At 36.8% G+C, this 17,834-nt stretch overlaps 1 protein-coding gene across 2 annotated transcripts in view; it reads left to right on the top strand.

The window, feature by feature from the left end:
• The window catches only part of LOC149309996 (MAGUK p55 subfamily member 7), a 102,083-nt gene that overhangs the window by 32,160 nt on the left and 52,089 nt on the right, over nucleotides 1-17,834 (top strand). For both annotated transcript variants that reach the window (XM_089533441.1, XM_089533440.1), the window contains exons 3-4: nucleotides 4,740-4,858; nucleotides 17,399-17,476. In XM_089533441.1, coding sequence (XP_089389567.1) covers nucleotides 4,740-4,858; nucleotides 17,399-17,476 — 197 coding nt within the window. The remainder of the gene's footprint in view (nucleotides 1-4,739; nucleotides 4,859-17,398; nucleotides 17,477-17,834) is intronic.

Raw genomic sequence — 17,834 nt, 5'->3', positions numbered from 1 at the left:
AACAGTAGATTTTATTTGTACCTAATGCATGTTACCCATCCTTCTCACTGACTAAAGCTGAAGAATTTGCTTGATATCCTGCTATGTTACCATTTTTCCAGTTTCTTAGTCAAAATGTATAGAATCCTGAAAGGATACAAGTCATCTTGCATCTTCTGAAATGAATTTTCAAAATTGGTTTTATGTCTGATCTTGTTAGACTTATTTCTTGAAAGCAACCCAGATGTTCTCAACACATGGCAAAAAGGAATGCCTTTCTGGAGCAGCCAACTAATAATACAAAATTCACTAATACATTATAGTTCTTTCTGTGTAATTTGAGCTTAGGCTAGAAGAGCTTAAAGGCAAGTAGATGAATTTGAGTGAAGTCTCTTCTTGAAGTCACTTTCACTGTTTACTTCAGTATTCCAAAGCTGCTGTTGGCTTATGAATCTTGACCAGATACGAGCATGATCTAAAAACACTGGGTAGTAGTGTATACACCTATGGAAAGTTATGCTCATTCATGTCTAAAACAATGGACAGTTTTTAGAACTGTTCAATGTCTGCCCAATTCTGTTAAAGATTGTTTATATGGTATATTTAATTGGTATATAACTTTATTTATTATGGTATTTTATGATGTGAATTAATCCCTATTATTTATACACATGTCTATGTAGAAAATATCCCATGCAACAACGAAAATCCCAGTGTGAGAGGTCATCCCATGGGGCAGTTAATGCTGATATATATTGTACTATGGAGTAGTAAATATCAGAATGTAGGTAGTTTTTAAAAATAGATATTTAATTTTGTATAACAAATATTATCTGACCCTTTTTATAGAACTGTTAAATATGCCAATTTTACGTGATTCTGTAGTTGTGAAAAATGTAAGCCTCTTAGAAATAGTAATGAACCATTCTGATTATTTGACTATTGTCAAAGTGAGAAACTTAAAAGGTTGGTGTGTTCTGTTTTATTAATACAGTAAAATTTTATAGTGTTGTTCTGGGCTTAGGTATATGTTCTTTAGTGTTTATTACCCCTTAGTTACAGTAAAAATTTGAAGTCTTAGCTTGGCATCATGGTTCAACATTTTGAGGTAATAAATTTTTTAACAAATGAAAAGTAAATGAACATCCATTTGTTATAATACTGATTAAAAATCTCTTTGACATGATTAGCACTTTCTTGTAATATGTAAGAGTGATGGAACGCAGTGACCATATTTTTTTATCATTTAGTCTTCCTTTATAGCTTCTACAGACTTGTTCTAATAATGAAGCTATGAGGGATATGACAAGAATGGTGATATTAAATTTCTCTAGACTAACAGTAAATTTTTCCACTCTGATGTCAAGAATGTTGAGCATCTGGACTCTTGAGTGGTTTACCACGTGAGCACTTTCCCCAATTTCTTAGCCATTTATTCTTCTCTTAGGAACTAGCTGTCTTGTGTAGAAAATAATAGTAACGGAAACTGTTCTCTAGAACTGGAAAAAGTTGTGTGCTTTTTCATTTTCCATTATTTGTAAGAATTATTTTATTATCTTTTTGCAAGTCTTTAAAAAATAAAATTACTGTTATGACAATGTGTCCATTTATTCAATAAGATTAATAAAGTTCAGGAAAACAGCATCACGGATGTACTGTAGGCAATGTTTACAAGTCCACGCTCCAGTAATTGGTACCAGTTTTTTAATTCTCTGGGGCCTCCTTTAACACAGTTTACCTTGTGAAACTACTTCCACGAACAACCTAAAGTTCTGTCATTTTGTAGCCATGCATTCTATCCTCTTTTCAAAAGCTTTGTGAAAGCAGTTGGATCAAGCATTGTTAGGAAAGTTGGGTAATCTAAGTCTCATTTACAAATAAATCAGTAACAGGAAAAATATGTAATCTATCTAAAATGAGTATAGCTCCTTTCTGTTACTGAATTGAACTTCATGACCAAAGTGCCAAATAAATCAAAATATGAAAAGATCAGATGAATAGTTTGTTTATCAATCAAACACTAAATTCCTAAGTGGCATAGAGGTTTGATGGATGGATTCACCATACGCGCACACACACACACACACACCTGCATGTTCATTAAGATCTGACGGGAAGGCTCTCCTCTGTGTCCCACCATAGGAGTAGTATACCAGGTGGAGAAATGAGAATGAAATTTCTTGGCTATGCTGTCCTCTTGTGAGGTCCAGCTGGTATCAACATAGGCCTTATTTTGATACCAAATTAAAATTTAGCTGTTCACTTAAGTATTTGGAGCTCAATGAACTCATGGCTTATTCTTTCATCCCTTGGATTGCAGATTTATTTAAATTGCACCTCAGGAAGTAGACCCTATCTATAAAAAGTTATGCTACATGCTTATTTCAGTTAGTCTCAAAGGTGCTAGAAGATGCCTTTGTCTTTGAAATAAGTTTTTTCAAATTGTTCTAAAGTTATCCCAAAGGTTGCACCCTGCCCTGAGATATTCTGATATAAAGCTTGAAATATTTTAACGAATACACAGACATTAAGTTACCTAGGTGTTGGTACAAAGTCAAAGATCTAAAGCACCCACTTTTCCCCAAGATACAGAAAGTGGAAGATGTCTGGAGTCAAAGCTGCATGTTAAAATCTCAGACACTTTCCTTCCATCTTTGGCTCTAAAGCAGCCTCTTTCTGGGTTCACTGTTCTGTGGAGATTCAATTACAGGTTGAAAATGAAAGCACTGGGTTTTATCTAAAGTATAAAAATAGATTTATTTAAAAACAGGTTCTTCAAACACCATATATTGCTATAAGGATTTAGTTTTAGTTTTCCTCAAACTATAGATGTCCAGTTAGTGGTAGTTTTAGAAGCATAAAGTTTGAAAACATTCCATTCATGTTTTCAGCAGTATAATTTTTCTTTATGTATCGAGAAGAAATACACAGTCACTGCACAGAGTTAACTGAAGTGTTTAATTTTTATACTTAAATCTTATTTGTAAAATGGGATGCAAGAAGAGATCATTGATGTTCTCTTGGCTGGTGCCCTTTGAAATATAATTTCCAGTATTTGCTTTTGTTGAACCTTTTCTGCTTTAAATAAAATGTAGATGCTAAACTGTCCACTTGGTATAAATGTGGCTCCATCTAGTGTTGGTGAATGCTCAGACAGCAGTCCTACACAAGATGCTATATTCACACTTGTATGTACATTTACACCATGTGTTTTTATTTTGTAAAGCTATCTGTTGAACCAAGAATTGAGGGTTGAACTTTTGATCTGTCAGTTTAAGTGCCAGTGCTATGTGTAACTGGTGTCAGCTCAATATTTTTTTTTCACCTGTGAAAAACTGTAGTGATTTGAGTATTCTACTGTTCTTACTCTCCCACCTCCAACAGGAATAGCAAAAGCAGGTTTAAAATAGAGCAAGATTTGTAATGTGAACATTGCCTCCCAAAAACTCATCAGAAATGAATCCTGGAAAGAGTAAGGTTCTCCTCCCCCCCAGCATACTTTAGTATGTAATGCCAGGAAAAAAATAGGAATACAATACACTGTTTCCCAAATGTGCTGTATTTAATTTTAGACAGGGCATCTGATCCCTCCAAGTGCAACATTTTTGACTTTAGGTATTGAGTGATATGTTTTAACAATATGATTGTCACAGTCATAGATTACTGAGTAGCTTGAGAGAAGGCAGCTTAGTAGGGAATTTTTTAGAAATTTTTTCTTATGATGAACAATACTTGGTCTGGTCAAAAACATTTTTAGGCAGAAAAACGGCATGCTGAGTTCAGTGGAGCGTATTTCCTAGGAACTATAGTAAGGATTGTAGCAATGGAATAAGAATAATAGTGGGGTCACATTTAGGCCAGGACGTTATCAGTTTTTGCTGCTCTAGTTAATGACAGAGAGATATTTTTCTCTACCTCACCCTCTAAAATATGACACTAGAAAAAGTAAGCATGTGCTCTGAATTGATATCTGCTTATGCCAGGTTACTTCCCTAGAGAAGGCTGCTGGAAGTCATGCTGCTATGTTTCTTGGACAGCAATATGATGGATATTTTTATGCTCTATGCTACTGTGAAAACAGTGTGCTACTGTCTGCCCTGGGAAACTGCTGTGATATGTGCCACAAATAACTGGGACTAGCCATTGCTTTAATCCTGTAGAGAAGCTTGGATAAGTGTGCATTTTTTGTGACAAAATGTAACTTAAGCATGTAAGAGTTTTGCTCAAGAGTTGATTGCTGAATAGCTAGCAATGAAGTTTTATTCTTCTCTGCATGTATTAAATACTAGATATTTTACAAAAGCAGTGTATTGGTGAGAAATATTTAGAGAAACCACAAATTCTTTTTAATGGACCACCCTATCCATTTTCTGTTCTTATAAGGATGTTTTTCCTATCCATGACTCATTTCATTCTAACATCAAGGGAAATGGAATAACGATTAAGCAAAGGAATGTATGTGTTTCTGGGTTTAGTCCCTTTCCAAAAAGCTTTATGAATTCTTGGTCCAGTGTTAAGTAAATATATTGCTATAGAAGCTTTAGCAACTGTTAATAAAGTAAAAAGTACCCTGCTAGTAACTTCTCATTTGAAAAAAAAATCAAACTTCTCTCTGGCTCTTTAATGTTTTGTTGGCTACTTCCATGCTCACTATTGCTTTAATATGAAAATGGTGCAGGCTGCAAGTTACACAGGAGGGCTAAGTGAAATTAATGAGATCACCCTTAGCTTTCACTTTGTATGTTATTTTCACTTTATAGGTTTGTATGAGCTGTTGGCTTCCTTGCCAGCCCAGCTGCAGCCACATGTGGACAGCCAGGAAGACCTGACCTTCCTTTGGGATATGTTTAGAGAAAAAAGCCTTCATTCGTTGGTAAAGGTAAACCACACTTAAATGCTCATTTTTTTTTTTTTTTTTGAGAAGTGCTCATGGAAAAACATTTTGAGGAGTCTCTAGTAAACCAAGAATCAAACAGTTACCCAGTGAAAACAAAACAGCCTTGTTTCAACTCCGTACGTCTGTGAGGAATGGAAGTTGTTAAAGGATTCTACCAAAAATACAGAGATGATTTCATTTAATAGTGATGTTTTGGCAGTATACACTAATGTAACAAACATATGATGTTTGCCCTTGTTTAGAATGAGGTAGCACAAAATAGTAGCAGGAAATCTGAGACTCCTTCATGGTCAACATTCAAGGCCTGGAGTTTAGCTTAAATAAACAAATGTTCACAGCAAAAATTAGACGGGATATATTTTTGAGGTAAAATATGGCAGCAGTTCAGTACCCACATTAATTTAAAATAATTTCCTTTAACAAAGTCAACTGAAATTCTAGTAAGACTCTTTAATTGGCTTGCATCCATTGAAAATTGTGTTCAGCCTATAAATATATTGAAGTTGATCATGTATAGAATAAACTTGGTAGAATGATTCATGGATGTCTCCAGTCAAAAATGATAAACGTTCAGATATTTTGTACTCTCCAATTTGTAAAAATGCTTTATAGCTTATGTGTTTATAATTGTTCCAATAGTACTATGATTTCATTGATTGATTAAGAAAAAGTGAAGCATATCCTGTCTTTTTGAATTTGTGGTTGATCCCTGCCTAGACTAGAGAGGAAAGGTGTATGAGGAGATGAAATATGTTTGCTTCCCATGTCAGAGAGAAAATACCTTCACCGTAGAGGAAAGAAAAGAGGAACTAAAGAGATTTTCATTGGCTCTTGTGGCAATCATTTACACCAGAGTTAGGTACCTTGACAGTCTAGATGGGTTTTTGGAAGCCTTTCACTTCCAGTAACTTTAGTGAAGGGTTGTGGGATTTACAATCCCAAAAATAACTAAAAGGCAACAGTTCTCCATCCCTCCCCATGACCAGAAATATTTGAAACATCAAAACAATATGTTTAAGTGATATTGACTTATAAATTTTAATTCAGGTTTGCAGTCTTGAAGTCCATCAGGATTTGTGGCTGCTTTAGGGAATTTGAATTATGGAGATGTCTCGTCTTCAAACTTCATCTGACTAGATACTGTTGAGTTCAATGGGATAAGCTAGCATTAAACTTTCACCACTCAGAGGCTATATAATGTTCATAATGAGGGGCTGGCCCAGAAGCTAGTTGGAAACATCGGCTTCTGTAAAATGTGGTGGTGAGTCACTTTAACCAGAGTATCAAGAGCACATTGCATCAGTGCTGAAAAAAATGAACTAGAAGAAGGTTGATTTTGTTCATACAAGACCAGAGATATCTATAGCAGGCAATTTGTTTGATCTGCTGTTCAGTTTGATCTCAATGGAGTTCTAATTTCCCTTGACAAATGAGATATCTGACTCTATCTTTGGTTGAAAAAGTTACATTATTAATATTAGCAATTAGTGTTGTGGTTTTGGCATCGTCTTCTTAGAGAGGCGCATTTTATGTTCAATCTTTTTTGACTAATAGGCAAAGGCCTTATTTAATCAGGTCTTTTTTAAAAAAAAACAACAACACTTGTCTTTACTGTTAACTGTTATTATTCCTCCTTCCCCAATCTTTTGTTGTGTTAATTTTGTAAGTTCTTCTGTTCTTAATTTTGTACACCTTGAAGTGTAATTAAACTAGAAGACAGGATAAATAAAGTCTACACTTGTTGTTTTGTCATCTGTACCAGAGGTCCTGATGCTAAACCTATGCAAATTTTAAACCCAAGTATATTTTTCTCAATTTCTGGGTGCTATTCTGATCTGAGGTCACTGATGTGAATCTTTCTAATAATGTGATCTTATTTGAACAGCTAGAATAAAACAAGAATGTTGGCTTATGTGTTGACTTAGAAAAGTCTTCCTTGGCCCATGTACTAATTACATTTTGTGTTGCAAGTTGACCAAGTCTGTTTTTAAAGAGAGATCAGGTCACCTTTCATGTCTGAAGTTTCTTGGAACTGTCTAAAATCCATGAAAGGAAAAATGGATAGGAATTTAAGAGCTGCTTAAGTTTAGCACATTTACTAGAAAAATTCTGATAAACATGAGACAGAAGTCCAGTCTCATCTAGTTTGCCTTCATTTCCCAAGAAGCAATAATCATCTGAGGAGGTTCACTATCAAATATTAATCATTTTCTCAGACTATATTTTCTGTCAAATCTAGAGTTGTGGGTATCTATACTATATCTCAAGAAGTCTGTAAAATGAGAAATGCCATCTTTTCTTTTACTGCTCATGCAGTTTAGTCATTATAAAGATACAGTTATGGACCCCTTTAGGTATGTGTAATGTGCAAACATACCAACTGAACAAATACATTGGTTATGATCTACAAGTTATTTTCAGTATATCTGGGATGTATTTCATATGAAATATCTTTCATTTTAGTCATAGAAAATTACAGCTAAAAACTCTAAAACTGAAAAAAGTGTTTCTGTTCCAGTTTGAAGAATGAAGAAATTGAAAGTAACACATTACTAGCAATGTCATTACCTTTAATGCAGGGGTAGGCAACCTGCGGCCCGCGGGCCGGATGCGGCCCGGCAAGGCCTTGGGACCGGCCCCAGCTTAGTCCTGCCGCCGATTGCCGCCGGAGCCTTTGGCCTATCAGAAGGAGGCGGGCAAGGGAGGGCAAGTGGCAGGCAAGGGGGGCAAGCGGCGGGCAAGGGGGGCAATTGTCTATAGAAGCCTCCGAAACATGCATTTATATTAACATTTTTTAAAAATCAGCAATTTTTTTTGCGTGTCCTCCATTTTTTTTAAAAATGCCCTCCATTTGAAAAATTTGTCCTACATTTGTCCCAGTTTATTTATTTAATTAATTTTTTAAAAATTATTTAATTATTTGTTTTTTGGCTTCGGCCCCCCAGTTGTCTGAGGGACAGCAACCCGGCCCCCGGCTCAAAAAGGTTGCCTACCCCTGCTTTAATGAGTCACTATCTTTTTTGTTAAATAGGGCACAGTGATGTTGCATTTTAAAAGTAATGTAGTGTGTGCAAATAATGCTATTTTATTGATTGGGCAATGGTTTTCTAGCTACTTTATAAAGCTATTTTTGAAAGACATTCTTTAGAAGCGTTCTGAGATAAATTTTTCAAGTTTTGTGTTGCTGTATTATCAGTCCCAATGTTGAAAGAAGTAATGTGCTGAGCAAAAATAATTAAATGAGTTATTTTTCTAATATTGTAATGTGTATTAACAATAAATTAGTTTAAAATTATGTGCCAAGTGTTGGGAAAACATGACATTTACAAAGTGATTTTTCCAAATTTGGGAGAAATGGTAAATAATTTAGAAATGTGCATAGGGGCACCTGACATAGTGAGAATGATTCAGTGGTTAGACCGAAGGCTTACACACTTTTTCCACTGTGGTGGCATAGCAGATTTTTCTAGGTCTGGGAAAGCCTATTTGCAAGGTATGAAAGCAGCTAGCCCTTCGTAAAGGGTCTATGTGTCCTCTTCCTGCATCTGCCTGATCTGGATGAGGAACCCCTGAGACCTCTCATACAAACTGAGCTGCCACCACCTTCTGATTTGAGCCCCCTTTTCCTCAGTAACTCAGCAGGAAGTTACTTTGGGGTTGCTTCCATCTCTGATGCTGCAGAGACTCCCTCATTTTCGAGAAAAAGCCTTTATTCTATATTCTAAAACACACTGCAGAAATAATCTAGTTTGAGACCGCTTTAACTGCCCTGGCTCAGTGCTAGGGAATCTTGGGAATTGTAGTTTATTGTGGCACCAGAGCTCTCTGGCAGAGAAGGCTAAATGTCTCACAAAGTTACACTTCCCAGAATTCCCTAGCATTAAGCCAGGGCAGTTATAGCAGTCTCAAACTGGATTATTTCTGCAGTGTATTTTGGACCTACCCTATATACTTGTCTATAGGTCTAAAAATGTATGCCCAAAAATTGGGATCAAGACCATGTTATACTGGAGAGCCAAGCAGGCCAATCTCCTCCTGATCCATGTGGCACAAGCTTGTCAGTAAGGTACAGCACAGAAATACCGACCAGACAGAATCACCTCCTGTGTCTAAATCATAAATGTGTGAGTCCAGATTGAGATGGTTGTATTTTGTTGTTGTTGTTGCAACTTTACACTGAAGATGTAGCCAGAACGTCTCAAGACTTGCAGTTTCCCAGGCTGTACTAATTCTAGCACAAAGATTCTGCTAATAACAAAATGTTCTCCTACTTTCGTTAGACAGCTCTAATGAAGTTTAAAAAGGCCCCTTTATGTGGTGTAGTGGTTGAACATTGGACTATGACTCTGGAGACAAGGTTCAAATCCTTGTTCAGCCAGGGAAACCCACTGGGTGACCTTGGCAAGTCATAATCTCTCAGCCTCAGGAAGGCAAAGGCAAACACTCTCTGAACAAATCTTGCCAAAAACCAGTGATAGGCTCACCTTAGGGTTGTCATGAGCTGGAAACAGCTTGAAAGCACACAACAAGAAGAAACAAGCTATTGTTATTACAGTACTGTCCTCTGTGTTATTTGTACCCAGCCTTTCTCCTGATATAGGGGCTCAAGACGCCTAACAACATATTTAAAACAATTCAAGTCAAAAACAGTACAAACACATTAAAAAAGTAAATATAAAATTTCAAAAAACAATTTTAAAATGTAAAAAATATTACACATTAAAATATTAAAATGTATCAATATAAATGTCTCTAGTTCATGTAGCTTGGCAGTGCTGATCATTATAAACACATGCTACATCATCTGCTCTCTCTTATCTAGTTTCTATTGTGTCTTTTTGTTTTTGTACCTGTGCATGTTGAATGCACCACACTTCTTAACTTACAAGATTATTCATTTAAGCATTTTGTGAGAGTCACAAGCATGTGGTTTTCATGTTTATGTTTTCATAATTTGTAGCTGACATTCGTGTTAACAAAATTTCTGAACCACAGTGCTTTAAAATAACTATCTCGGCGACTTTTTAAAAACATGTTTGCTGTACAGATGGCATGATGTCATACAGATTGTCTTCAGAAAGAAATCTCATTCCATTGCCAACTGTGTTACCACTTAGAATATTTGTACTAGACATGTGGTGCCCATTCTGTGTTAAACATCTTAACAGGCAACTCAAGAACTGAAAATTGTAAATGCTGTGTGGGCTTTTTTCCCCTTCTGTATTTTACTTACACAGGGACACTGTCTGCATGTGATTGAATTCAGAAGGTGTTTGCAGATCTGATTTCTCTAAATCTTCATTTGAAAATGGGAATAGTCAGACGTGATGGTGCACCTGTAAATGTCATTTCTGTTTTTCTTTCTGTACAAGAGACATTTCTACCTTTGGATTATTATTTTCTCCCAACCCAAACAAGACAGGATAGCTTTAAACTAGGGTTTCCTGTCATTTTACAGGTCCTAGCTTGTTCATTTCTTTGACTTGTGTCATATCTTTCTTCCAGGATTGGACTCAAGATGTCTCACAACAACATTAAAATCAGTTACAGATTTTTTTAAAAAAAAGATAATTAATAATAATGCTAAATACATTGTTGAACAGATTGTAGCAATAATGCCCTGTTAGTTAAATAGTGCAGCAGCATCCATCCATAAAAAAAATACCTTTTTTCAACCAGTCAGTTGCCAGAAGTATGCCTGAATAAAAATGTATTTGCTGACAGCAGGAGAACAAAAATATTAACCTAATCTTTCTTGGCAGGAAAATCCACAGCCATGGTTGCTACCACCAAGAAGGCTCCATCTCGTGTTGCCAGTTGCACATGTAAGGGTGGTGTTGCCAACACAAGGGCTTCCTCCTGAAAATCTCATAATCTGGTCAGACCTCTGTGAGAAATACACTCCTTCTGATAGCATGGTCCCAAGCAATAGAGCTTTTTAGGTTACAGTGTGAATTGTGCCTCAAAACAGATGGATGGCCAGTGGCTGGTGAATCTTTTATAATAGAGGTGGGCAAGGACCATTTTTCTTCCTTGTGTCTACCCAGTGGGCTGCAGCAGCACATTTCAGCTAGCCTGAAGTAATGTAATGTCACTTCTGGCTATCACTTTGGCTGATTTTCAGCTGATTCTCCCCCCCCCCCCTCTCTCTATCTCTCTCTCCCTCCCTCTCTCTCTCTAATCCGTTTTGGGGAACAGGGGTAGGGGAGTAGTCTGTTGCCTTTTTAGGCAGTTTTGGGAAATCTGAGGTGGTAAAAAAATAGTCCCCCCAAATATATATATAACCCCCAAATCAAGCAATTGTTTGTTTGTTTTTTAAATTGGGGGAAGGACATGGGGTTTTTGAAGAGCTTCTATGGATCCCATGGTCTGCACTAGGGATCCATGTAGCCTGTGATCCACACGTTGCCCACCTCTGGTTGCAAACAAGGGAGTTGTGTTCTTCCTTTAACCAGCCCCAGTCAGCTGGCTGGGTGTGGGCTTTTGAACCATCTGAAGTTGCTGAAGAATCTATGAAAGCAACACTACATTGAACATGTTACAGTAATTCATATGTTTTGTAAATAGGTCATGCACCACTATAACTAGATTAGGTATTTTCAGAAATGGATGCAGCTGATTTACCAGCTTTAATTGTGTAAATTTGGGGACATCACGGAAAGCTAGGCATCCAGGCTCAGAGCATAAACCAAGAGTGTATCCGTTCCAAACTTTGAACCCCCCCCCCCCCAGCTTCTGTCTTCAGGGTGATTATAATCCCATCTACCACAGGTTGAACACCAATTCACTGATCTACCTTTTTACTAGGCAGGAGCACATTTGTATCGTAAGAGTAAAACTCCATGTTATTCACCTTCATCCAGTCTTGCTGATATCAGGCATAAAATGGAAAAGAGAAAAAATTGATGCATAGAAGTCCCATATGAAGTGATTACTATCAGCTATCTGTGCTTGGTTTGTTTAACCACTCAAGTGACAGGAAGGATTATGGGAAAACCATGGTTGTGATTTAATAAGACAAGATTTCTGGCTCAAAATGTCATGCAACTACAGCCAAGGACTATGCCTTTGAGTGCTGTTTGAAGCTACTTTGTGAGCATGTTCAGAGGTTGAAATATTGAACAGAATTCAGCTATAATTTAGATATATTCTTCTTCTTCATGCTCCCTGTGACTCACACAACTGGGTTATTCTGTACCTGCACAGCACCCCCTTCAGAACATTCTATAGTGTTCTAAACAGTTTTGGCGGTAGTCCTGCCCACCTTTGCCAGTCCTTTTTAAGGGACTTAAGTTTTTAGAGGAGGTAAGCTGTCAAGTCTAGCAGGACTCCTAGTTCAGAAAACCAGGCTTCAATAGTTAAACTCCGAAAACCTTGAGGACAACAGCCACAGCATCTTGAGCAAAATGCAGGGCTGTGACTAACATGATCAATTTATTCTCTTTCTCCTGTGTATTTTTTAACCCCCTTGCATGATGAGGAAGCCAGTGGAGCTTCGAAAGATTGCAACATGTATAATGTGCATTTTATGTGGTCCAATATATTACTGTTTTGTAGATTTTGGATGATATGGTGCTTTGCCATATTGGCAACATAACTACCTCTGTATATGTTATCAGAAAACCTTTATTTGATAACAATAGATTCATTCCGGTGATGTTCATTGTCAGAACTAAACAGGAACTGTTAACATTAACTAGTTAAACAGTAATTTTCTCAAACTCATGGCAGGCTACATTCTCATTCCTTTTAATTAATAAACATATTTCCCATTCTTTTCCCCAGACCACCTCTCTGTTGTTTCGTCGCCACATACCTTTCCAGATGGAACAACCATGAGCAGGCTTGAGTCACGTCTACCTCCCCTCTGCCTTTTTGCCCCACCTGCGTCTGAGATCACCAAGTAGCTACCATGTCCATTTATATTGTATAATCCATCACACCAATTTCCCATATATTATGGCAGGACAAAAGCAAATGCAATTCCTGACACAAAGTTTGGTAATGTTAAGTGGTGGGCACTGTACTTATAAGAAGATGTCTGTTGTTAGATTTTCATGTACTTATCTCAAATAAAAGACATTAATTTAGAATTCAAAAAAATCCTTCTGCAGTGGGAATTTGGTTTTAGAATGACAGAAAAAATTATCTTGGAGGAAAAGCTACTTTGTTGGCTTTAATCTGAATTTCCTCTACCTACCAAAGGGATCTCTTCCTATAAGCAAAGTCATCAAAACATTTTTTTATTTATTGAGCAAAAAAAAATCACGGAAATGAAGAGTCTGAAATAGTTGCTTTACTCTGTTGTGCAAGGAACAAAGATACCAAAGCTTTTTTAGAAAGATCAACATTTTGAAAATGTAACTGTTAAGCTTACAGAAGTAGAAGAACATTCATAGTTATTTATCTATTTAAACTTTCATTTGTTGCCTCTCCGTTCCCCAGGGCCCCGAAGTGATGTACAATGGTTAAAAGTATCTAAATAAATAAATACATGACTATAACATATTGTGGGTTTAAAAAACACACCTTTAAAATGGTTCTAAAATCACATACCAGAGCAGCCACCCCTAATTCGAAAGACTTGATGGTTCAATTGAAATAATGTTTTCAGCTATCTGCCAGATACTCAGAAGGCATGAAGCTGGTCACATCTCCCTTGGGAGATAATTTCATAGTTAGGGTGCTGCTACAGAGAAAGTTGTCTCACAGAGTTTTGTAAATCAAAACCTGCACCTTGAACTGAGTTTAGAAGCAAATTGGAAGGTTGTGTAGTTCCTTTTAAGACTGATGTTATATAGTCCCTAAAATGCAAACACAGTAAATCTAGCTGCTGCATTTTGCACTAGCTGTGGCTACCAAACACTTTTCAAGGGCAACCCCACATAGCATTACATTAGTCCTACGGGGAGGTAATTAAAGCATGAACCACTCTGGCCAGATGTCCTCTCAGTTGGAAGAGACACAGCTGCAATGCCACTCACAGCTCAATCCTTCATTGAGGGGACCTGCTGGAAAGTGCCATTAAATGTTGGACATATAGTGGGCTGTTGGTTGGGGGTTGGTTCCAGGATTCCCTGTGGATACCAAAATCCATGGATGCTCAGGTCCCATTGAAAACAATGGTACAGTAAGATGGTGTCCACTTTATAAAAAGGCATTTTTTGCTTTTTGTTATTTAAATATTTAAAAAATATTTTCAAGCTGTGGATGTTTGAATCTATGAATAAAAAATCTGTGTATATAGAGAACTGACTGTATGTATCAATAATTTTTATGAAGCTTGCTTTAGACCCACTGGGGTTTGGTTCCAGGACCACCCCCTCTGCGGTAGATGCTCAAAGGTGTGGCTGATTATGCCCCATAATATTAAATGGTGGTGACTTGAATATGCACACTTTAGCTTGTCCACGTTCACATTGCTGCCATTTAATAACATGAGGCATGATGATCCACAGGCAGTCGATTTCACAGATCCAAAGCTCATGGATCAGAAGGAACCATTGTATTTAGCCAAAATTGAGTGTGCTAGCAAACAAAAGATTAAGTGGTGTAAGTCTTGATAAATTTTTTTTCACAGCTTGTCTTTAACGTCTTAAAATGAAAACTATAGAGTGATAATTGGTTAAAAAACAGGAAACATAGGGTCAGAGTTAAATAGCTTTCACAGTGGAGGAACTCAGCAGTATGGTTCCCCAAGGATATGTATTAGAGCAGGTGTTTAACTTGCTCAGACGTGCTCTGGAGTAAGGGTATAATACTGAAGTAGTAAAGTCTACAGTTGGCTGCAAGTGATTCAGGGCAGTGATGAGACTAAAGAGCTTGAAAAAGTTCTGTCAGTAGTTAAATTACTGGAAAACAAAGTGAAAGATGAAATTTAGCAGAAGCCCATGGAAAAAAAATGTCCTTTTGCAGACACAACTGTCTGAATATGCATTAAGGGATTCACAATTAGACATGTGCAGATAGAAATGATATCTTAGCTATTGTGGAAAGCTCATTAGAAAATGCCAATCTGGAGTGCTATAGCAGAGAAAAGGAACATGCAGTGTTGCCAGCACTATACAACGTATGAAGTTATTTTATATTACACTGGGCCCTTGGTATCTGCTGGGGTTTGGTTCAAAGACCCTCCACGGATATCAAAATTCATGGATGCTCAAGTCGCATTATATGCAATGGCATCATAAAATTATGTCCCTTATATAAAATGGCAAAATCTAGGTTTGTGCTCTGGCTTTTTTTTTTTTTAAATTTCAAGCCAATGGATGGTGGCATCCATGGATATGGAGATTGTACTGTACACGATGCTTTGTAGAGTCCTGATTGCTGTGTCTGCAAGAATAATGTGGAAGGAATAGCTAAAGTTATAAAAGCTTGAAGGTCATATTCTTGCACACAATTACCTCGGATTAACCACTGTTGAAAACTGTGGGATGTGCTTTTCAGTAACATACATAAAATTGCTCTGATTGTTATTGTGGTGGAAATTCCTTGTTGAAATAAAAAAGCTATAGAAAGATGGAGTCACTTTTGTCAGCCAGAGAGATGGTTTTTGAAATAAAGGCTTGGAGTTTAGAAAAACTAGAGCAAAGGAATAAGGAGTGCATCTTGACCTGGATGGAAGCTGGCACCAGTAAAAAGACATAACATAAACAACTGAGATAAGGACATTCAGAAGCAAGGTTAGGAGGAAGGCTACAGGAGGGGGTAAGGAGTGATGATGCAGTTTTAATGTATGCATGTATTTCTGTTCTGATTGTAAGAATTCTGTATGTTTAAATTGTAATTAGCCAATCAGGTGTATTGAAGAAGCTTCTTTGTCTTGAATAATATAAAAAGAGCCATTTTGTCTTGTTCGAGGCCTCAGCTTTTTGGAACTTGAATTCCACTGAGTTCAATGTTTTCCTTTGTCGACAATTGGAAATAAACTTATGGATTTTCAATTACTAGGTCCTCTTGCCAATCCTATTGCTCTGCCAATCCTAGAAATTTGAGTTTCCTGAAATTTCTGTTACATTATGAGGCCCTTATGAAGTCTAACTTCAAGAGAGGCTTGCATCAACAAAATACATCTTATTTCCCCAAGATGTTGATGGCCATCTTTTTAGATGACTTCCATAAAGGTCTGAGAAAGTTTGTGAATTGTCATTGGCTGTTGTGTGTAAGAGCTAGCCTTTTCCTATCATGACTTGTTTTGTGAGCAGCTCAGTGTGAGTGGCTTTTAGGTGGTGATGAATTCCCATCAACCAGTTGTCCAGGATGATAGGAATAGTAATTCCCCCCAAAGCAGGAGGGCCATACGTTCCACATCCCTGGACCAGAAGCACCTTAGTTTAAGTCCAAAAAGATAGGTATGCTTATGCTCTTGAGTGTTCAGTGTACAGTAGTCACAAGTATCAGTCCACCATTATTTATTCAGATTTTTTTTTTAAACTGGAAAATGTTGTGGTACATATTAACAGGAAAGTTGTGCGTGAAATAGCTCTCCTATAAATCTTTATGGCAAGATGTTTCAGTTTTATAGGGAAAGTATAATAGATCTTAGCCAGCATGGTGTAGTGCCTTCAGTGTTGGCCTATGATTCTGGAGACCAGGTTTTCAGTCGACTCTCAGCCATGGAAGTCCACTGGGAGACCTTAACCAAGTCATTCTATCTCAGCCTCAGAGGAAGGTAAAGGCAACCCCCTCTGAACAAATCTTGTCAAGAAAATGCAGTAGTAGCTTAGCCTTAGGGTCACCATAAGTTAGAAATGACTTGAAGGCACAGAGCATCAGCAATGTAATATCACTGTATTATTTTTGTGTTGAAACACAATCATATAATCTCATCTATTTAAATACATGAACATTATGTATATTTTTTAAAGACTTAGCGAAAAGTGAACTTTTTCACATGGTCACATCTGATCAATTTCCTTCAAAAATGTTAAACCATATAAAATATACAATGTAAAGGAAACTTCTTGTGACATAACTAATGAAGTTTAGGTAATATCTGTTTTTAAAATATGTTGGCTGAATAAATTAGGGAATCAAGAGTTCATATCTCTTCAATGTAATCTCACTGTGTTCACTGGGGCTTCCTCTAGTGTTAGGAATAAATTATTACTGTTTGTTTTACACTGATAAGCCTAATTTTTTGTGACAAAGTATAGCTTCATAAATAAGAACTTAATTTTTGTCCCTTCTCAAAATAAACATTGCAAGTTTTTTTTTAGCAATATTATCAGATTTAATGATAAGTGAGGAAATATTTGAAAAATATAGGCACAGAAAATCAAAGTGAAGAAAAGAAATAGCAAATGTTCAGCTTTTCTGTGGGTTGGTCTACATACTGAACATTTTTTCCATCTGACTTCATACTCTCAGCACTTACCAGAAGCTGATGATGAATTATATCTACATGTTCACTACTAAATGCTTCCGTGAGGTTGTTTCTTCACAGTCTTTTAACTAGCCAGCTTATGTTGTCACTCTGCTTCTATTGCTAAGTAAACTGCATTCTTCCATTATTCCTAGATTCATGAGAAACTGCATTACTATGAAAAACAGAGCCCTGTGCCCATGTTGCATGGCGCATCAGCCTTGGCAAATGATGTAAGTGTCCCTGATGAGACTACTGGCACCATAGTTCCCCAAACTGTTTGAAAGGAAAACATAGAACAAGTATATGAATAGAGCCATGTTAGTTGGATGTGCAAAGGTTTCCAGAGAGTTGTCATCGCAGGATTGCAAATGTTGTTTTGATTTTTATTAGATGTGTTACTTTTATAATAACATAGCATCTAGATAGGTTCTTGTTCTGTTTTAGTACCATGTAAAAAAAATATTACAGGTTAGAAGTCTACAGTGAAGGTGATGTTCTTAGCTACTGATGTGTTATAAGAGTAATAGAAAAGAGGAATGTTTTCCAAAGCTAAAGATGAATGAGATAGCTAAAGTGCTGACAGGATAA

The sequence above is a fragment of the Sceloporus occidentalis genome, unplaced genomic scaffold, assembly GCF_023333645.1.
Source record: "Sceloporus occidentalis isolate IW3139 unplaced genomic scaffold, rSceOcc1.0.p SCAF_7, whole genome shotgun sequence".
Classification (NCBI taxonomy): domain Eukaryota; kingdom Metazoa; phylum Chordata; class Lepidosauria; order Squamata; family Phrynosomatidae; genus Sceloporus; species Sceloporus occidentalis.
The sequence above is the reverse complement of the archived record's forward strand: the minus strand, read 5'-3'. Positions and strand labels throughout refer to the sequence as shown.